The 23192-nt window shown below is 39.9% G+C and overlaps 1 protein-coding gene across 1 annotated transcript in view; it reads right to left on the reverse strand.

The window, feature by feature from the left end:
* The window catches only part of LOC138743006 (calcium-binding protein 39-like), a 57917-nt gene that overhangs the window by 17016 nt on the left and 17709 nt on the right, over window positions 1-23192 (reverse strand). The window contains exon 2 of the mRNA XM_069897859.1: window positions 4732-4873. Coding sequence (XP_069753960.1) covers window positions 4732-4845 — 114 coding nt within the window. The 5' untranslated portion in view covers window positions 4846-4873. The remainder of the gene's footprint in view (window positions 1-4731; window positions 4874-23192) is intronic.

Here is a 23192-nt window from a genome sequence, read left to right on the forward strand (position 1 = left end):
TGTCCAGACTCGTCAACACAACAATGACCAATGTGGGGACCGAAAACATTACTCTTGGTGTTACTCACCATTATCACCTTAATTTCAACCTTGCGTACAAGACCGAGGGGATATTTTTGGGGAAAAAAAGTGGATCTAACATGCTGTCAAATACAGGAATGTTATATGTGACACTAGATGTCGACGCTGTTGAGTCACATCCTGCCTCTTTTGCTTGTGAAATGCTGGCTGGCTGTGTAAAAAGACACACCAATGCAGAAAAATGCCGGCTCTGTTCATTTCAGTGTAAATGACCAAACCCAGCTTGATGGCGAGTCTTCCTTACAGAAATATGTTTTCTTTAAAACGACACAGAAGTTCCACAATAAGTGAAAGGAAAGCAGCGATGCTGCAAAGTCCAGCAAGAACACAAACTGCTGGAGGAACTCAACTGGTTGAGCTGTCTGTGGATGCAAAAGGATGGTCCCATTTTAGGTTAGGTGAAATGAGGTGGGCAAGTGAGGGAGGGTATAGGAAAGCTTAAGGAAGAAGAAAATGAGGTAGAGAGGTATATGGGTAATGAGCAGACAGAACCATGTACGAAGGATGAGTCTGGGTAAAGGAAGACTGGTCTGGACTGGTGGGAGTGGGAAAGGAACTCAGGGGATTGTGTTACTGGAACTTGTAAAATTCAATGTTCATATCATTGGGCTGTAGGCAACCCAGCAAAATACAAGATGCAGCTCTTCTAGTTTTGACTTTGCCTCAGCATGGCAGTAAAGGCAGCCAAAGATAGATTGGTGTTGGAATGGGACTGGGAGTTAAAAATGGCATCAGGTGCTCTGCAAAACAGATACCTAATCGGCAGTTGGCCTTGCTGATGTAAAGGATACCACATCAGGGCACATCAAAATGCAACTGATGAGGTTGGATGAGGTGCAAGTGGATCTCTGCCTGAACTGGAAAGGCTGTTTAGGTCCCTGTATGGTGAAAAGGGAAATAATAGGACTAATGGTGCACCCTCGACAGTTGCAGGGGAAAATATCAGAGAACCAGAAAGGCATCGGTTGAAAGGATGAGATCAGGGAGTTATGGAGAGAGTAGTGTTTGTATAAACTAGGTGAGTGGGATAAAGAGGGGAAAATACAGTTGGTGGTAGGATCCTTTTGGAGCAGATGCCAGTGGTGAAGGATAATGAGCTGAACGCAGTGACAAGTGATCTCTATTACTGTATTGTCTGGCAGGAGAAGGGGAGGAGTGAGAGAACACATGCAGGAAATGGAGGAAGAGCACACAGGGGCTCCATCACCACGTTGCCTGAAGGAGTACAGAAGTCCTAGACTGGAAAGCCTCACTTTGAGCATGAAACAGAGAAGCAAATGACATGCTCAAGGTGACAGGATAGCATGGTAGAAGGCATAGTAAGTTTAGAGTAGATGTCAGTGAATAGTTTGAACTCTTGAGATGGATGGAGATCCAAAACTGTCAGAAATAGTCTGCAAGAAACAGAGCTAATATAGTAGTTGTCAATGTATTAGATAAAGAGGAGGCAGGGATGCCAGAATAGGTTTGAAGCAAGGACTGTTCCACATCACTGACAAATAGACAGATGTTTTTGGGGTCCATCTGTACCAACAGCTTCACCTTTAATCCAAAGAAAGTGAGAGAAATTACATTCTACCAGATAGATGATAATATTGGTGAAGGGGAATAGATTGATCTTTGTTCCAGGAAGAAGCAGAAGCTCCTCCTGGGATGAAGGTATCCTTTGCAAAGATAAGGCAATTGTGACCAGAGAATAAAGTTGTCAAATCGGCAGAGGGGCATGAAATGTGTAGGTGGTAGGGATTTGATATGGGGACACAGCATAAAATCAAGTTATGAAGAGAGAAGTTTGCAGGGTAAGAACAGGCAAATACAATGGGTCTCCCAAGACAGTCCTCTTTGTGAACCTTAGGAAGAGAAAGAAGCAGGCAATATGGAGCTGGGACACTATCAAACTGGATAGAGTGAAGGGGATATTCCCTGATGTGAAGAAATTAGTAAAGGTCTGTATGTAAATTTATATTAGATAATTAGAGATAAATTGTCTCCAAGGATGAGGAAAAGCAAGGAAAGTGTCACAAGTACTGGTAGTCTCAATAAATTCAACAATTAGCAAAATCCTGAATGTTCAAGGATGTCAAATTCTTAAACTCACTAAACCTGGAGAATAAGAAATCTAAGAAAACATGAATATGGATGCTCCTTTAAAAGTCACTTCAACCAATAAATTTAAATATCCAAAATGATGTTATTCACAGTATATCAGATGAAAACTGAGGAAGACAACAATTAATCTAATTTGCCAATTGAGTAGATGCTGAAAAAAATCTGGAATTATTCAAATTCTGAGAGACAAATTCCAGTTATTCTACAAGTGATGTAGATACAAGTCTTCAAGAATTTTCTGAAAGATAGCTTAATTTTAGGCATCATTCAACTATTACTACAAAATAAAAACTTCAAAAATTGCCTAACTACAAGAAGTATATCAATAAGATTGAAAGAGTGCAGAGAAGATTTACTAGGATGTTGCCAGGTCTTCAGGAATTGAGTTACAGAGAAAGATTAATAGGTTAGGACTTTAATCCTTGGAGCAAAGAAGAATGAGGGGAGATTTGATAGAGGTTTACAACATTATGAGAGGTAGAGACAGAGTGGATGCGAGTAGGCTTTTTCCACTTAGATTGGGGAGATAAATATGAGAGGTTTTGGTTTTAAGCTGAAAAGGGAAGGTTTAAGGGGAACATTAGAGGAAAGTTTTTCCACAGGGAGCAGTGTGAGTGTGAAATGGGCTGCCATCTGATGAGGTGAATGCAGGTTCCATCTTGAGTTTTAAGAATAGATATGGTTGGGAGAGATCCAGAGGGTCATGGAGTGGGAGCAGGTCAGTGGGACTAGCAGAATGGTAGTCGGCACAGATGAGAAGGGCCTGTTTTCTGCACTGTAGTATTCTATAGTTCTATATTTCTAAATGCTTCTGCACGAAGTGTGAAATAAGCTCTGCATCTTCACTAGTACCAGGTGATATAGATTCTTCTCCTGAGACAACAGCACAAGTGCCTGTAGTAATAAGTGAAAATACATGCAGTGACAAGTGAAATATTAGTGCAAGTTTTCATTCCTGCATACTACATAATATCTCATTGCTGTACTACAATAAAGATCACAATTCTTTGGCAAACAGAAAAATCTCAGATGCTGGGGTCTAGTGCAGTACATAAAAGTGCTGGAGAAATTCAGTAAGCCATGCAGCATCAATAGTAAGAAAAAGGAATCAGTCGATGTTTTGGGCCTGATGTCTGAATAAAAAGATGGGATGGAGTGGAGGGGAAGGAACACTGACTAACAGTGGTTGATAAGTGGGAGGGCAAAAGAGAAAGAAGCTGAGAAGTGATGGGGGAAGAGGGCCGAGGGCTAAGAAAGATAGCTCACTGATTAGAGAAGGAATAAGGTGGGGAGCTGGAGAAAAGAAGGCAAGGATAAGGGAAAGAGAGACCAGGAGAGGGAGTGAACAGAAAATGGAAAAGTAGATATTGATGCCATCTGGTTGGAGATTGCTGAAACAGAATATATGGTGTTGTTCCTCCAATTTGCAGTTGGCCTCAAACTGGTAGTAATACTTGTGCTAATGGGATGTGGAATTGAAGTGCACAGAGCAAAGGTACTCAACAAAGTGATCTCCCAGTCTATGTCCAGTCACTCCAATGTCAAGGAGGCCACATCAGGAGCAATGGATGCAGTAAACGGCCCCTACCACAAGATGTGGTACACTTCCTCCCTCACCACTATTCAGATCCCACAGTCCTTCCAAGCGAAACAACACTTCGGCTATGAATCTGTAGGGGATGATTTACTGCATACAGTGCTGCAGAATCTGTTTGGAGTCATTTTCTGCTTCCTAGATGGTATCAACATCTCCACTTTTTGTTATTGTCATTCTTGGTGTCTCTTAACCCTCCCTTCCCTTCCATCTATCAGAGAGATATCCCTTTTAGCCCTATGCCATCTCTCCCAATCACTCCGGCTTTTATCTCCTCTACCCTCTCACCTGCAATCCACTTATTATCTACTAACCTTTGATCCTTCTCCTCCATCCTCCGCAACCCTTTTTATTATGGCATCTACTTGATTTTCAGCACTCTTGAAGAAGGGTTTAGGCCCAAAATGTTAATTGACTGCCTTTTTCTTCCTATGGAAGCTTCGTGACCTGCTGAGTTTATCCAGTACTTTTGTGTACTAATCAGTTCTTTGAGTAGTGTAAAATAAGGTATTTTGTTTCCTTTTACCTGTTTTAGCATTGTGAAAACATTCTTTACTCTTCACTGATGTATTTAACTAATTGAGAGCTCCATCCCTGTAGATGCCTGAGAGTAAAGCTTTCAGCTTCTAGATTTGCTCAGTTCAAAATTACTGTTCCATTAAAAATTATTTGTACAAATATGATGCACATTTTTCTAAAATATTTTGAATAGTTGCAGGAAATTGATCACTCTTCCTCTATAATTCTATGTATAACTGAGAAACTGCAAGATAAAGTGAAGGCTTTTGACCCAAATTCCTTTTACTTTAGGTTTCTACCTTTAAAGCTTGACTATGTATATTTAGAGTTGCAAAATGTCCTCAGAATAAATAGGAAACAGTTATTAAAATTCTCAGACTGCAATTAAACAATATTATGGATCTATATCACATTATATGGTACTGTACCTTTTCTGCTTTTTTGTCAGAAATATCTTGTTTTTCTAATACTGCCATGCTTTCCTTCAGATTTTTCACAATGTCTGCTGGAGACTTATGTGATTTGCCAAATGGAAATGGCATTGTTGACAAGTGAACCCAACTATTCCACCTGTGAATAAGAGAAGAAAAACAAAATCAGAAAATTACAGTTTTTATTTTCATACAATATATTGCCCAGCAATTTACTTTTAAATTAGGAATTTACTACAGAGGTAACTACTTGAAAAGAATGGAAATGCAGTCATTGCAAATGAAGTCTGGACATCCACGATTTCCAAAGTGGTGAGATAAATCAACCAACTTTGTTGCAATATTTAGCAAACAATTCTCTTGTTGATGGCCAATATTTAATGATCCTTGTTACATTTTAGAGATCCAAGAACCATACATATTCATGCAACAATTAAATTTAATGAAATGACAGTTAATTGTCAACTTAGGTGATCTCCACAGAGCACAAAAAAATTGATGCAAGATGCAGACTATTCCATATGTTTGTGGTGAGGAGGGGGGGGGGCGGGGGGGGTGGGGAGAGAGGAAGGTGATTTTGTTCCCAAGAGAACAGTTCATAATGCAATTTTCTGCATCATAGAGCCCATCATCATCTTTGCATGCATCAAGAAATAAGAGTTGAAAATTGTGTATTTTTTCCCCCAAAACAATTCTGAGAGAAGATTTCATTCCATTTCCTCAAATTTTGGGTAGCAATTTGTGAATTTGTTAAGGAATTTGTTACCTGAACAGCCATAATCAGTGCCTCCAATATAGTACAGTATAACAATTCATATACCTTTGGATTTTTCCTAATATTAAGAACAATGTCTTTTTTAAATTTCCCACCCTATTCTATGTCAAAAATAAAATTGTAAGCATCCACAAGTTTCCCAAGCTTTTTAAACTATTCAATTATAATTTCTGATACTTGAAATGTGATGAACACAAAAAAAACTTGTTACAGGTCTACAAGTCATTTGTAAATGCACACACAAAAATTAGTTGTTCTATTTTGGCAGGAAAAGTAAATAATGTTGTTCTTAAAGATGAGGGAAAACAGGGATTAAAAAATGGGAAATCCCTGAAATTCATATATTTTAATGCCAGGAGTATTGTAAAAAAGGTGGATGAGCTGAAGGTGTGGATTGATACTTGGAAGTATGATGTGGTAGCGATTAGTGAGACATGGTTGCAGGAGGGATGTGATTGGCAACTGAATATCCCTGGGTTTCGTTGTTTTAGGTGTGATAGAGTCGGAGGGGCAAGAGGAGGTGGGGTTGCATTGCTTGTCAGGGAAAATATTACAGCGGTGCCTAGGAAGGATAGATTAGAGGGCACATCCACGGAGGCTATTTGGGTGGAACTGAGGAGTAGGAAAGGAGAGGTTACACTTGTAGGGATGTATTATAGACCACCCGGAGGGGACCGAGACCTAGAGGAGCAAATCTGTAGGGAGATAGTAGATATTTGTGATAAGCACAGGGTTGTAATTATGGGAGATTTTAATTTTCCACATATAGATTGGGAAACACATTCTGTGAAAGGAATGGATGGGTTAGAGTTTGTGAAATGTGTGCAAGATAGTTTTTTACAACAATATGTAGAGGTGCCGACCAGAGAAGGAGCAGTGTTAGATCTACTGTTGGCAAATGGGATGGGTCAAGTGACGGAGGTTAGTGTTGGCGAGCACTTCGGGTCCAGTGATCATAATGCCATCAGCTTCAATGTCATTATGGAAAGAGAGAAATCAGGGCCAAGGATTGAGGTTTTTGATTGGGGAAAAGCTAGATTTGAGGAGATGCGAAAGGACTTGCAGGGTGTGCATTGGGACAATTTGTTTTATGGGCAGGATGTAGTAGAGAGATGGAAGTCTTTTAAAGATCAGATTTTGAGAGTGCAAAAGCTTTATGTTCCTGTTAGGTTAAAAGGAGGGGCAAAAGGTTTGAGAGAGCCGTGGTTTCCAAGGAATATTGGAAACTTGGTTCGAAGAAAAAGGGAGGCGTACATTAGATATAAGAAGCATGGAGTTAAGGAGATGTTTGAAAGATACATTGAATGTAAGAGGAATCTTAAGAGAGGAATTAGGAAAGCTAAAAGAAGGTACGAGAAAACTATGGCAAGCAGGGTGAAAACTAATCCAAAAGAGTTCTACAAATATGTTAATGGTAAGAGGAAAGCTAGAGACAAAATTGGTCCCTTAGAAAATCAGAGTGGAAAACTGTGTGTGGAGCCTAGAGAAATGGGGGAGATATTGAACAGTTTCTTTTCTTCGGTATTCACTAAGGAGAAGGATATTGGGAGATGTGGGATAAAAAAAGCAAATTGGGTAAATATGGGGAATATAGAGATTACAAAAGGTGTAGTTTTAAGGCTTTTGAAGAATATAAAGGTGGATAAGTCTCCGGGACCAGACGGGATCTTCCCCAGGACATTGAGAGAAGTGAAGGAGGAAATAGCAGAGGCTCTGGCGGTAATTTTCCAAATGTCATTAGATATGGGGATAGTGCCGGAGGATTGGCGCATTGCGCATGTGGTTCCGTTATTTAAAAAGGGTTCAAGGAGGAAGCCTGGCAACTATCGGCCTGTAAGTTTGACGTCTGTGGTAGGTAAATTAATGGAGAAAATTCTTAGAGATAGTACTTATAAACATCTGGATAGACAGGGTCTGATCAGGAGCACTCAACATGGATTTGTGGGAGGAAGGTCATGTTTGACCAATCTGATTGAATTTTTTGAAGAGGTGACTAGGAATGTGGATGAGGGTAGCGCAGTGGTTGTTGTCTATATGGACTTCAGTAAGGCCTTCGATAAGGTACTACATGGAAGGTTAGTTAGGAAGGTGCAGTCTTTAGGTATAAATTTTAAGATAGTCAAATGGATTGAACATTGCCTGAAAGGGAGAGGCCAGAGAGTGGTAGTGGATAATTGTCTGTCAGGTTGGAGGCCGGTGACCAGTGGTGTGCCTCAAGGATCTGTATTGGGCCCATTGTTGTTCGTTATATACATTAATGATCTAGATGATGGGGTGGTGAATTGGATTAGTAAATATGCAGACGATACTAAGATAGGTGGAATAGTGGATAATGAAGAAGGTTTTCAAGGATTGCAGAGGGATTTGGGCTGCTTAGAAAAGTGGGCTGAAAAATGGCAGATGGAATTTAATGCTGATAAGTGTGAGGTGCTTCATTTTGGTAAGAAGAATCAGAATAGGACATATGTGGTAAATGGGAGAGCATTGAGGAATACAGAAGAGCAGAAAGATTTAGGAGTAACGGTACATCGTTCCCTGAAGGTAGAAACTCACGTGAATAGGGTGGTGAAGAAGGCTTTTAGTATGCTGGCCTTTATCAATCATTGCATGGAATATAGGAGTTGGGAGGTGATGTTGAGATTGTATAAGACGTTGGTGCGGCCTAATTTGGAGTTCTGTGTGCAGTTCTGGTCGCCTAATTATAGGAAGGATATAAACAGAGTGGAGAGAGTGCAGAGAAGGTTTACCAGAATGTTGCCTGGGTTTAAGCATCTGGAGTATGGAGAGAGATTGGACAGATTGGGTCTTTATTCTTTGGAGCGTAGAAGGTTGAGAGGGGATTTGATAGAAGTATTTAAGATTATGAAAGGGATAGACAGAATGGATGTGGATAGACTATTTCCGTTAAGAGGAAGAAAGATTAAAACAAGAGGACATGAGTTAAGAATTAAGGGGCAGAGGTTTAGAGGTAACATGAGGGGGAACTTCTTTACTCAGAGAGTGGTAGCTGTGTGGAATCATCTTCCGGGAGAAATAGTGGCGGCGGAGTCAATTGTATTATTTAAGAAAAGGTTGGACAGGTATATGGATGAGAAGAAGATGGAGGGTTATGGGCATTGTGCAGGGAGGTGGGACTAGAAAGGGGTGTTTGGTTCGGTGCGGACTAGAAGGGCCTAATGGCCTGTTTCCGTGCTGTAATTGTTATGTTATGTTATGGTAAATAACATAACATGTTATGTTATGGTAAATAACATAACATGTTATGTTATGTTATTTACCGTACAGTACAGAAAACAGGCCATACAGCCTTTCTGGTCTGTGCCGACCATTATTCCGCTCGTCCCATTGGATTGCTCCCATTCCATAACCCTCCAGGGCTCTCCCATCCATGTATCTATCCAATTTATTCTTAAAACTTAAGATCGAGCCCACATTCACCACATCAAGTGGCAGCCCATTCCAAACTCCCTCTCTGAGTGAAGAGCTTTCCCTTAATGTTCCCCCTACACCCTTTCCCTTTCAGCTTAAAACTATGGCCTCTCATATTTATCTCCCCCAATCTAAGTGGAAAAAGCCTTCTTGGATCCACTCTGTCTATACCTCTCATAATCTTGTAACCCTCTATCAAATCTCCCCTCATTCTTCTTTAGTCCAAGGAATAAAGTCCTAACCTGTTTAGTCTTTCCCTGTAACTCAACTCCTGAAGACCCGGCAACATCCTAGTCAATCTTCTCTGCACTCTTTCAATCTTACTGATATCCTTCCTGTAGTTAGGTGAGCAGAACGCACACAATATTCCAAATTTGACCTTACCAATGTCTTAAACAACTTCAACATAACATCTGAACTCCTATATTAAAAACTTTGATTTATAAAGGCTAAGATGCCAAAAACTTTCTTTATAACCCTGTCCACCTGCAACACCACCTTCAGGGAACAATGTATCTGTATTCCCAGATCTCTATGCTCCTCTACACCCCTCAGTGCTGTAATATTTACTCTGTATGTCATACCTTGGTTTGCCCTTCCAAAATGCAACACTTCACACTTGTCTGCATTAAAATCCATCTGCCATGTTTTGGCCCATTCTCTCAGTTGGTCCAGATTCCTCTGCAAGCTTTGAAAATCTTTCTTGCTGTCCACAACACCTCCTAGCTTTGTGTCATCAGCAAACTTACTGATCCAATTTACCACATTATCATCCAGATCATCGATATAGACAGCACAGTCCCCAGCACAGATCCCTGAAGCACACCACTAGTCACAGGCCTCCAGTCTAAGAAGCAACATCCACTACCACTCTGTTTTCTCCCACACAGCCAATTTTGAATCCAGTTTACAACCTTTCCATGGATACCTAATCTTAACCTTCTGAACTAACCTCCTATGTGGGACCTTGTCAAAAGCTTTACTAAAGTCCATGTAGACAACGTCCACAGCCTTTCTTTCATCTACCTTCTTTGTAACCTCCTCAAAAAAACTCTACAAGATTCATTAAACACAACCGAACGCACACACAAAGCCACATTGACTGTCCAAATACTATCCTCAGAACTCCTTCCAATAATTTACCTATAATTTATTGACGTCAGATTCACCAGCCTATAATTACCTGGTTTATTTTCAGAGTCTTTTTTTTTTAAGCAACATGAGCTACCCTCCAATCCTCAGACATCACACCTGTGGCTAAGGACATTTAAAAAACATCAGCCAGGGCCTCTGCAATTTCGACACTAGTCTCCCTCAAGGTCTGAGGGAATATCATATCTGGCCGGAGGGATTTATCTACCTTTAATTGCTGTAAGGCAGCAAAAGCACCTCCTCCTCCTTAATCTCCACATATTCCATGACATTTCTTTTTGTTTCCTTTCCTTCCTTATTCTCTCTGCCAATTTCCTGAGTAAATACTGATGCAAAAAAAAAGCTATATTAAGATCTCCCCCATTATGTGAGGCTCCACACATAGTTGACCACTGTGATCCTCTAGAAATTTTGCCCTAACTATCCTTTTACTCATAATACACTTGTACAAACCCTTCAAGTTTAACTTATGTCTTCTTTTTGCCTTCCTGATTTCCTTCTTTAGTATTTTCTTGTATTTTCTGTACTCTTCAAATACCTCATTAGTTCCTTGTTGTCTATACCTGCTATACACCTCCCTGTTCTTAACCAGATCATCAATATCCCTAAAAACCAGGGTTCCCTATGCCTGTTAACTTTCCCTTTCTTCTTTGGCTTGGCTTCGCGGACGAAGATTTATGGAGGGGGTAAATGTCCACGTCAGCTGCAGGCTCGTTTGTGGCTGACAAGTCCGATGCGGGACAGGCAGACACGGTTGCAGCGGTTGCAGGGGAAAATTGGTGGGTTGGGGTTGGGTGTTGGGTTTTTCCTCCTTTGTCTTTTTTCAGTGAGGTGGGCTCTGCGGTCTTCTTCAAAGGAGGTTGCTGCCCGCCGAACTGTGAGGCGCCAAGATGTACGGTTTGAGGCGATATCAGCCCACTGGCGGTGGTCAATGTGGCAGGCACCAAGAGATTTCTTTAGGCAGTCCTTGTACCTCTTCTTTGGTGCACCTCTGTCACGGTGGCCAGTGGAGAGCTCGCCATATAACACGATCTTGGGAAGGCGATGGTCCTCCATTCTTGAGACGTGACAAAGATACAAATTCTGCACTCTCAAAATTTTGCCTTTGAAGGCCATCCATTTTCTTAACACACCCATGCCAGAAAATAACATCCCAATCCACTCTTCCTAGATCCTTTCTCTTTTCCACAAAATTTGCATTCTCCAATTTAGAATCTCAACACGAGATCCCGACTTATCCTTTTCCATAATTTACTTGAAGCTAATGACATTACAGTTACTGGACCCAAAATGTTCACCTACACATCCATCTGTCATCTGATCTGTATTGTTCCCTAATAGGAGATCAAGTACTGCATCCTCTCTTGTTAGTACCTCCATAGATTTAGAAAACTTGCCTGAACAAATTTCATGAACTCCAAGCCATCCAGCCCTTTCACAGTATGGGAGTTTCAGTCAATATTTGGAAAGTTAAAATCTACTATCACAACTTTCTACTTCTTACATTGGTCTGCTATCTCTCTACAGTTTTGCTCCTCAATTCTTTCTGACTATTGGGTGGCCTATAATACAAAGCTATCAATGTAGTCACACCTTATCCATTCCTCAACTCCACCCCTATGGCCTTTGTAGAAAAACCCTCCTGACTTCACACAGCTGAGATATTTTCCCTGACTAGCACTGAAACTCTTCCCCCTTTTATCCTTTCCCCTCTATCACATCTGAAGCAATGGAGCCCCAGAATATTGAGCTGCCAGTCCTGCCCCTCCTGCAACTAAGTCTCACTAACAGCAATAATGTCATAAGATCAGCCTTTCAAACAATACACCTTGCATTAAAATAAATACACCCGAGGACATTTCTATCCCATACAGAATATTGTCTCCTCTGCTTCTCTTTCTCAAATAGCAGGTTTTCTCCCTGTTTTCTGCTGCCTTGCACCAGTCCTCTGCTTCCCTGGAGTCTGCAACCCCTTGTGGCTGCTACAGCTTATAGGTGCCATTATCTTGGGTCCACACCCCATGGTCACAGGAAATTAAATAAAACCACTGTTGTCTCCTTTAACAGGCTGTTTAAAGCCTGCACAGAGCCAACAGCAGTCGGACTGGGTGGCTGGACCCTTGGGGGGAGTGCTGTTTCTCTGATACCAGCTCTCCACAGCCCAGCAGCAGCACCGCAATTTTGCTGGAACACCGTTACAATTCCAGCAATCCAGATTCACATCCCGCACTATCTGCAAGGGGTTTTATGTTAATTTTTTAAAAATTACAGCTTTAAAGAAGGAGCACCTCTACAATGCAAGTCCTTTGAAAGCTGATGTGATACTGCAAATGAAGATAAATGATTATGGGATCATAGAATCCTACTAAGGGTTCAAGGGCATAGATAAAGTTGGCTGACTCCTTTTGAAGTGACTAAGTAAGGGGCAGAGATATACATATGGCTGTTACATAAAACTCCAGAAAGCATTTCATACAAATCCCTCACAAGATACTACAGGAACACGATCCTTTATCCAGAACCCTTGGAGGACAGTGTGTTCCGAATTTTGGATTTTTTCGGATTTCGGAAAGCCCATCCCTTTCCTGTCGCCCGGCCGCCTCTCCCGACCGCTGGTCCCTAGGCCGCTTCCCCCGACTGCCAGTCCCCACTTGCCGGATTTTGGAGCTTTCCAGATTTTAGATGTCCGAATAAAGGATCATGTACCTGTACCAACCAAAATGTTTAGTCATGAAACTAGAGGCATTTTATTGGCCTGTTTTGAAAAATGTCTAGCCATTTGGAAATGGAATTAAAGAAATGGTTCTGTTATACTCAATCTGTATTTGGACCAGAACTAACTGCATTAGATTTCAGATTTATTGTCAGAGTATATACATCACATATAACCAAGATTCTTTTTCCTGTGGGCAAGGCAGAATTACTACTTATTAGCAAATAAAATGTACATAACATATACATGAAAACTAGTGGATTGTAAACTGCCCCCCTAAACTTACATTCCATCTTAAGCAACTCTTATGCCATAAGTGTTCTGTGATTAGGCAAAGGATTGCTTAAGGTGGCATGTGAGTGGAAAGAAAAAGGTTTGAAAACCACTGATTTAATCGTACCTAATTGACACGTTATGTGCACGGTTTCATAACTCCAAAGGAAATGAGCCAATGACAATTTTTCTCAAGTAAAATATTTCAGTAACAATTAGGTCTAGAGCAGTGATTCTCAACCTTCCCACTTACACTTTAAGCAATTCCCTTATCAATCACAAAGCATTTATGGCATAGAGATTACTTAAAGTGGAATGGAGTTTAGGGGAGCAGTTTGAAAAACCACAGATGTAAACAAAGAACTGCAAACAGACAATTAATGTAAATAAACTGACCGTGCAAGAGAGAATTTAAAAAATCAATAAAAAGTTCATAAATGAGTCCCTGATTGAGTTTGTTGTTGAGGAGTCAGATGGTGGAGGGGTAGCAGCTGTTCCTGAACCTGGGGGGTGTGAGCTTGTGGCACCTATGCTCTTTCCTGATGGCAGTAGCGAGAACAAAGCGTTTGCTGGATGGTGTAGATCCTTGATGATTGCTGGTGCCCTCCAACAGAAGCATTCCCTGTCGATGTTCTGAATGGTGGGGAGGGTTTTGCTTGTAATATCCTGGGTTGTGTCCACTAGAGGGCTTTATGCTCAGGGTTATTGCAGCCGGTCACCACACTTTCCACCACACATCTGTACAAATTTTCCAGGGTTTCTGATGTCATACCAAACCTTCACAAACTCCTGAGGAAGTAGAGGTGCTGACATACTTGCTTCACAATGGCATTACTGTGTCGAGTGCAGGAAAGATCCTCCACATTATAAATGGCATGTAGAACATATAGCAAAGCATCTAATTTGCCAGTGACACAAAAATAGAATTGTGAAAACAAAATATTAATTTGACCAACTGGGCAACACCACAAGGTTAAAAGTTCAATGTCAACAGCAGATTCTCACTTATCCTCCTTCAAATTCCTGTAATCTGATCACTTTGAGATCAACTTCAAATCACCAAACCTGCGAACAAAGATAAAGTTGCTGTGGTCTGATGAACTTGACTCTACCTCTTAAAGTTACATATTAGCTCTCAGACACTTCCTCTTCTCTCCTTCTGACTATGACCCCACCAGTGAACACAAGGCAGTCACTGTCCCATTTCCTCAGTAGATCTCTCCATATCAAGTTTTAAAGTCCCCACACAACCTTCAATTTCAAGATCCAAAAGCAGCAAGGTTGACCAAGCTTCATCTCTCTCTCTCTCTCTCCTTGCACAATCCCTTCCCACTTACACCCTTGACACCAGAAACTGTTACACTTCCAGCAGTTTCCTGGACAAGCAACTCATCTTGATCATGAAGCTCCAAGCCCCAAACTATTCCATCTCCACCAAAATAGCCTGAGGGCCCTTCATTTCTTCCTTGAACAAATAAGCAACCAGTTCCTCTCCATCACGACATTCATCAACAAGCTGAACTCTTTCTTAAACTGAATGAGTGCTCCTCTAATTCCAGCCTCTCCAAGTTAAAGGAACCCACATGGGCCCTATCTTTGCCCATCTCTTTGTACAATACATGGGTCATTTTAAGTTGCACCCCACTCAACTACTGTTCCAGTAGTCAGATGACTGTATCCAGGCTGCATCCTGCACTTACACACACATCTTGAAAATTTCACTATTTTTACTAATTTCCACATGATCTCATTTTCACAAGAATCTTAACTTCCTTTTTTATTTGAAAAAAATGTTCATCTCAATGAAACTCCCTTCCACTCCTGAAGGACTCCTCCATTACAGTTCCAAAGGCTCTCAACTACTCCCCTCCCATATTTCTGCTTTTATCCAGTCTCCTCTGAGAAAGAGCAAAGATAGTGTAGCCCTAAACTTCCACCTTATCAGTCTCTACATTCAATCTTAATCCTACCTTGCAGCAATCCATCTGTCAACCTACAGGTAACAACTCTTCAAGAGCAAACCAATTTTTCAAATGCAATGAGGATTTCTGCTTCTTCATCCTTTTCAGATAGTGAAGTCCACACCCCTATTTTCCACTTTTAATTCTATGCTCTATTTTTGAATTCTTTACTAAAGGAGAACCATTTCACCTTTCCAACTGCTACCCCCCCCTTCTCTAGTCATCTATCCACATCTCCCACCTTCTGTCCAATACCCTATCACCTTATGGCCCATCCCAGAATTTCTTTCCCCCGCCATATGCATAATATCAGCCCCTTTTTACTTTATTCTCGATGAAGGGTCCTGACCCAAAAGGTTGACTGAGGATTTCTATCCATGGATGCCTCCTAACCCAGAGTTCCTTCAGCATCTCTTTGCTAGTTCCTGTTCAATTTTAGCACGAGATACCTGCACTTACATTCTGTGCCTTGGAAAATAATTCAATATTAATTTTTAATGTTACTGAACTGTCCTGCGAGCTTTAAGGATTGTAAATACACACATAGATCTTTTGGCTCCTCTACATCAATATCTGCCAGTTTGTTATTTCCTTTCCCAATTCCATCACATTGAATGCATTATATTAAATTTCCTTGGATTAAAATCCCATTGACACTTTTTACCCAAATAACCAGATCATATTTCCCTTCCCACAGTCTAAAGTTTTCCCCCTTACTGTCAATGAAAAGTTAACTTTGGAAACACCAAACTTCTTTATCATGGTACTGCATTCAAAGTTGGGAGTTCTTTTCTCTTTAAAATAAAAACAGATTTTGGATGTCTGATATTCAGGAAGATATTTAAATATTCAAGTGCTGTCACTTCAGTTACAGATTAAAACACTACAAAATAAGTTCAAAATAACAGCTTCTCTACTAATTTGCAGGCTCATAATTTTCATTTAAATGAATTGTGACCTTGTACCAGGTGTGGTCAGATAATAATAATAGCCTTATGATGGAGAATCCCAGCTGTTGGATTCCATGAAGTCCAACAAAGTGACATGTGTACAAGCATCGATAGCCTAATACTTCCATTGAATTCTGAGAATATTCTTTGACAATATATAGATATGTTTTTGGGAGATAAACTGGGGCAAGTTTATTAGTGTAGGTCACATACAGTCATTTTAAAACAGATCTTATTTAAAATACTGGAGCTCTGCCCCAAGCTAGACAGGATCAACAATCTTTGCAGAAGCTTTGGAGAGTGCCCAAGAGACTTCACTAATGGATTGATGTTTACAAAAAGGCAATAGATGAAAGAGCTTGTCAGAGCCACAGATTGTCTGCAGTGGAACTTGCTGTTCTAAGAGGGTCATGTGGTTTTGCAAGCAGAGAGAGTCACAGAGGCTTTCTCTCCGAGAGAGAGTGAGAGAGTGAGAGAGTGAGAGAGTGAGAGAGTGAGAGAGTGAGAGAGAGAGAGAGAGAGAGAGAGAGAGAGAGAGTGAGAGAGTGAGAGAGTGAGAGAGTGAGAGAGAGACAGAGAGACAGAGAGACAGAGAGACAGAGAGACAGAGAGACAGAGAGACAGAGAGACAGAGAGACAGAGAGACAGAGAGACAGAGAGAACGAGAACCCCATATGGAAGACAGGTTGCTTAGTTCAGCCTGGTCAAAGCCCTTGTGGTTCATGCAAGAGGAGAGGACTGGCTGTCTGAAATAAGAGAAACAAGAAGGTACTCTGTGGTGACCTGAAATAAAGAGGTTATCATCTGGAGAACCCTGAGGGGGCAAGTTTCGTCAGCAAGACATTGAAGTGGCTGATGGAAGTAATCAGTTGTGGATGTCCTGGAACAACAAATCTCTCTCTGAAAACCAACAAGAACCTTCCTGAGCAGTAACCATTTATCTTTCAAACACCAAAGCCTGATGAACTTTATACATATTAAATTCTGTGCACAGTATAAAAATTGCCTACAACCAGTGAACTTGGAGTAATGAGAAGTGAGATTGGACTGTGAATCAAAGAACTTTTCTGAACTTACACACATTACATACATGTGCACTTAGAATTAGAAGGGAGTTAAGTTAGTTAAGTCAATAGTGATAAGTTAAAGTGCGATTCTGTTTTCATGTTTAAAGATAATTAAAAGCAACTTTTGTTTAAGTAACCATTTGTCTTGGTGAATATCTATTGCTGCTGGGTTTTGGGATCCTCTGGGCTCGTAACAATACTACCCCAGATGATGATGAATGTCAGTGGTTCGTTCAGAATTACTGGTACCTACATTTCTAATAACATCCAGGCATATTTACAAATTGATCAGAAGAAAAAAAATTCAGATCAATCCTCTGAAAATACAAAGTAACCAAAGTCTAAATAGAAAAAGATTAGATCATATTAACCATCCAGAGCCATATCAAATGTTTTGCTGGATTTGCTCCAATTTAAAACTAATGGCATTAATAATACAAAATCTCTTCCAGATTTGTTACAAACCCTTCAAAACTAGTTGATAGGGATTGCTCCATCTTCCTCCCAAAATCTATCTGGAATCTGCCTGCACCAGCCTTGAAATCTCATTGTTCTTTTGTTTCTCTCCAAGCCCACTCTAAACACACGTCCTGACAACTTGGTATTCATTTAACTTCCAACATTGTTCTTTGCTCTTTCTTTCTGCATTCAATGTTACATTAGCTGATCTTGCCCCATATTATTTAATCTAACATTGTAATTTAACATGTGAAGTGCAAAATGACTCTCTAAATTCTATATTATCGCCTTTCAAATGGCTAATAGCATCCCCATGGTGTAATGTCAGATTAGCTCACAAATGCATTACAAAGTCAAAGATATTTTTTGCCTGGAGCTTAATTTTCCAGTTTTTCTTATCCAGTTACCTTTGGTTATTTTGACACTTTGATCATCTCTATATCAGTTTCTTTGGACCACCACAACTTCGATATTTTGGCCATTTGGAACAGAATTTTTTTCTATCATTTGGGTCCAAAGTGGTCAATTTTGACCAAATAAATTTTCCAAAGCTTTACCCTTTTGCCCAATTAATTACATCTCTGTAACCATTCATTTCCACTTTATGCACCCTAAATTTCTTATCCACAATCGCAGCATACAGCTTTCCAGGGCATTTATAAATAATGATCTTAGACATCATGCATTCTGTCAGGACATTAATTATATCAAGCCAATATAAAATACCTCCTTGGTATTCTTGCACCTCTTCATCTGCTCAGTCAATTTCCTTACCAAATCACAATGCCTTCATTTTGAGTTTTAACTTTACCACACTTTTCAAAACAACTAATGCCTTTTAAGAAACACAATTCCAACACCCTACTTTTGACTAATTTAGTTAATTCTCCATTGAAACATGCAAGTCTGCAGACTCTGCGTGTAGTAAAAACATGAAAATATTGGATGAACTCAGTAGGTCTCACATACCTTGTAGAAGGGCTCAGGCCCAAAACATTGGTTATATATCTTTACCTCCTTTGAACACTGAGAGACTTGCTGAGTTCCTCCAGCATTTTTTGTTTTTAACTAGTTATCTCTCCAAACAAGTTTAATATTCATCAAGTAGGGCTTCACTTTTATAAGTGCAACACTCAAAGGTGCTGGAGAAGATCACGCAGCATCTATGGGATGCAAAGGGTAACCAACGCATTGGGCAGGTTTCTCTAGGACTTTTATGCATTGCACTACAATCAGTGTCTGCCGACTTTCCTGTTTAACTTCACTTTTACAAACACACATCAATTTACAATCAATTTAAAATTTTCAAATTATTCATCAACTTTATTGTTAATTTCAAAGCAAACAAATAGTTCCCCTATCAAGAGAACTTTTAAACAAATATTCAAAGTTGAAGGCAGTATAGAACTACAGTCAATGGAGTGATCTCGCTGACCTCAAAAATTGTGAGTTTCTGGGTTAATTAGCCACTGTAAATTCCCCCCAGTGTATAGTTGAGTGATAGAATCTGGGATAAGGAATTGAAGACAATATGGGAAAATAGGAGGTTGGGGTAGGATTAATGTAGAAACGTGTGGCTAATGGTCAGCACAGACTTGCAGGCTGAAGGGTGTTGTAAATGTGCCAAATGTTATGCGTTCTGTGGAACACAACCTTTCACCTCATTAGACCCAGAGAGAAATGACCCACACCAGCGTTTTCCCAAATCCAAAGAACGAACCCTTTTATTTACAATTAAAGAACTCTTTGTAGTATTTACAATGCCCTTGATCCCAAGGGAACTCTCACGACCATCTCACACACCTGACTGGATTAGTTGATTGATGGCTCAAGTCCAAAGAACAGGTAACACCCACTCCAGGCAACAGTAGGGTCATCTGTTTAGGGCATCCTAGCAAAGGGACTGTTCAAATGCTTTAAGACTCCATGGTTAATATAGCTGGGACTTCTTCACAATGTTCCCAATTTCTTAAAAATTTTTGCATACCATTCCTAATCCAAGGGCCATTTTCATCAATGAAACTACTTATTTGGTTCTCATTTATTGCAGATGTTCCATATTTCACCCCCACCCCCCCACCCAAACTTCCATTCCTTTCCTTCTGGCGTTCTCAAAGGATCCATTCCCTGAATCTCTCATGTTTCATGTTCACATGCTGCCCCTTAACAACATCTATTGAAAACATTGCAGGATTATACACTACATTAAAAATCTTCCAATTAATCATATGGAAAACCAAGCAATTAAACAAAAGTCTTCACAGACTGTCTCTGTAGTTTAACACACAAGTGTTGGAGAAACTCAGCAGGTCATGCGGCATCTATAGGAAGCAAAGATACATAACCAATATTTCAGGCCTGAGCCCTTCGTCGAGGTAGTAATACCAAACCTACTGCTTGAAACATAAAACAAAGAAAATGGAATAGGCCATTTGGCCCTTCAAGCCAACACTGCCATTCATTTTGATCATGGTTGGTCATCTAGTCAGTACCTACCTTCTCCCCATACCCCTTGATCCCCTTAGCCACAAGGGCCAAATCTAACTTCCTCTTAAATATAGATACAGAATTGACTTCAGCTACTTCCTGTGGCAAAGAATTCCACAGATTCACCACTCTCTGAGATAATTTTTTTTCTCATCTCAGTCCTAAAAGACTTACCCCTGATCCTTAAACTGTGACCCCTGGTTCTGGTTTTCCCCAACATCCGGAACAACCTTCTTGCATCTAGCCTATCCAATCCCTTAAGGTTTTTATATGTTTCTATAAGATTCCACCACCCCCCCTCTCCAATCTTCTAAATTCCACCAAATATAAGCCTAGTCAATCCAGCCTTTCTTCATATGCAAGTCTTGCCATCCCTGGTATCAATCTAGTGAACCTGCTCTGCACTCTCTCGATGACAAGAATGTCTTTCCTCAGATAAGGAGACCAAAACTGTATACAATACTCTAGGTGTGGTTTCACCAAGGCCCTATACAGTTGCAGTAGAACGTCTCTGCTCCTGTACTCAAATTGTCTTGCTATCATGCCAACATACCATTCACTTTCCTCACTGCTTTCTGTACCTTCAGGCTCATTTTCAATGACTGGTGCACAGCGACACCCAGTCTTGATGCATCTCTCCTTTTCCTAATCAGACACCATTGAAATAATAATCTTCTCTCCTGTTCTTGCCTCCAAAGTGGATAACCTCACATTTATCCACATTATATTACATCTACCATGCCTTGGCCCACTCATCTAACTTGTCCTAGTCACCCTGCATCCTCTTAGCATCCTCTACAGAGCTAACCCTTCCACCCAGCTTTGTGTTGTCTGCAAACTTGGAGATGCTGCTTCCTATTCCCTCATCTAAGTCATTGATATATTTTGTAAATAGCTGTGGTCCCAGCACTGAGCCTTGTGGTATCCCATAGTCATTGCCTGCCATTCTGTAAAGAACTCGTTTATTCCTACTCTTTGTTTCCTGTCTGTCAACCAATTCTCTATCCACTTCAATGCCATACCTTCTATACCGTGTGCTTTAAGATTGTACACTAATGTCCTATGCAAAACCTTATCAAAAGCCTTCTGAAAGTCCACATCCACTGGTTCTCCCTTATCCACTCTACTAGTTACATCCTCAAAAAATTCTATTAGATTCGTCAGACATGATTTTCCCTTCATAAAACCATGCTGAATCTGTCCATTGAGATCATTACTTTCCAAATGGGCTGCAATTGCATCTTTAATAACTGACTCTAGCATTTTCCCCTCGACCAACGTCAGGCTAACTGGTCTATAATTTCCCATTTTCTCTCTCTCTTTCTTTAAAAAGTGGGGTTACATTTGCCACCCTCGAATCCTCAGGAACTAATCCAGAATCTAAAGAGTTTTGAAAAAGTATCACTAATGAATCCACTATTTCTTGGGCTACTTCCTTAACCTTTGGATCCAGATTATCTGGCCCTGGGGATTTATCTGCCTTTACTCTCTTACACAACCTCTCGACTTGCATCTATTTCCCTCAGTCCTTCTCTCACATTAGATCCTCAGTCCCCTACTATTTCCTGAAGATTATTTATTTAGTTATTCACTTAGTGAAAGTAGAACTAGTTATTCAATTGGTTTGCCATGTTCTTGTTCCCCATGATTAATTCACCTGTTTCTGACTGTAATGGACCCATATTTGCATATTCGAGCTACTCATTCCATCCCTATCCCTGGTCAACTGCAATCATTCTTTTGAACGAGTGCATTCAGACTATTATGCTTAACTTGAAAATCAGCTATGTCAATTTCCACCTCTAACATTGCTTCCAAAACTCCCAACATATCTTTATTATCTGACTGTTGACTATTACAACACTCATGTATATTTGGTCAGTCTTTCTTATTCTATCACAAGTTAGATGTCATCTAAAATCTGATGTGTAGGCTTAATTTAAACTCTGGCCAATATTCAAACCCTCAGTATAGTCATAATTTAAAGCACATTTCATCTAGGCTTCACAGTTCAAAGGCTTCACAAATGCAAATTGTCCAGCTGAAATAAGAACAAAAATGCTTTGAGTTTGAAATAATCTGCATTAAACTAACCAAATCCACGAAGGTCAATAGAAAAAAATGCTTTGACCAACTTATGAATTTTCATGCACATCAGACTGAATTGCCCTTTGAACACAAGAAATAGGAGGAGTAGAAATATTCCCAGTTAGAAATACACACTGAAATCTAAACTTCATGAAAATAAATCTCAACCAGTAGCTAAATTCACAAAAGGTGACTCCAACAAGGAACCCAAAAATGGTTCAGTAAATCAAAGCAAATATTTGAGACAAAGCACAAGTATAGCAAATATTGAAATAGCAATGTAACAAATTTATAAAGAAAAAGTTTCAAATATTACTAAAAAGAAACTGTTTTGTTAAACAGGAAAGTCTGCGTACTTACTGTATTGCAGTTTTGTTAAATGGTTTATTTTGTGCTATGGTCATTTTGGGTTACCAAAGGCTTCCATGTCAATAAAGGTTTATCTTGGACTTAGTGATTAGAATTTTAAAATCCCAGATTGAACAACTAAATCCACAACCTTAAATTCGACAAATGGGCAAAGTTTCATCAACACTTATTTTTATGCTGCAGTCTATGCCGGGCTGCACAAAAGACAAGGATTGCCCTTGAAAGAATACATTGAAGACACACATGGGACATGTTCCTTGGGTTGGGGAGACAGGTGTGATTCTGATTTTGAGGGTGAAATTAGGAGATGCTTCATTAAACTGATAACTGTAAAAATTTGAAATCCCTGAAAATGAACAATTGACACCTAAACAATTATAAAATTGTAAATGAATATCAAAATATTAATAAATATTAGAAGTGGGATAAAGGGTCAAGAACCAAATGCACAGTTAAATAACACAAGCAAAAATTAACCAGCCAGGACTTCAGTGAATATGAAGAAACAGCTGACATTTATCCTCAGATTACTTGAATAGGGCAATCAAATTAACAAGAACAGGTATAACTGATTATTTATTATCAAATAACTTTCTATTCAATTTTGACCACACTGTGTAACCAGATAGTGAAAATAAAACTGTTGATTCACAGCAAAACTCCTTAATAGGAGCATAAATTTGCAATGAAACCACACAGAATCTCACTACCCAGAGAGCAATGGATAGGCCAGAA

The sequence above is a fragment of the Narcine bancroftii genome, chromosome 9 (assembly GCF_036971445.1).
Source record: "Narcine bancroftii isolate sNarBan1 chromosome 9, sNarBan1.hap1, whole genome shotgun sequence".
Taxonomy (NCBI): domain Eukaryota; kingdom Metazoa; phylum Chordata; class Chondrichthyes; order Torpediniformes; family Narcinidae; genus Narcine; species Narcine bancroftii.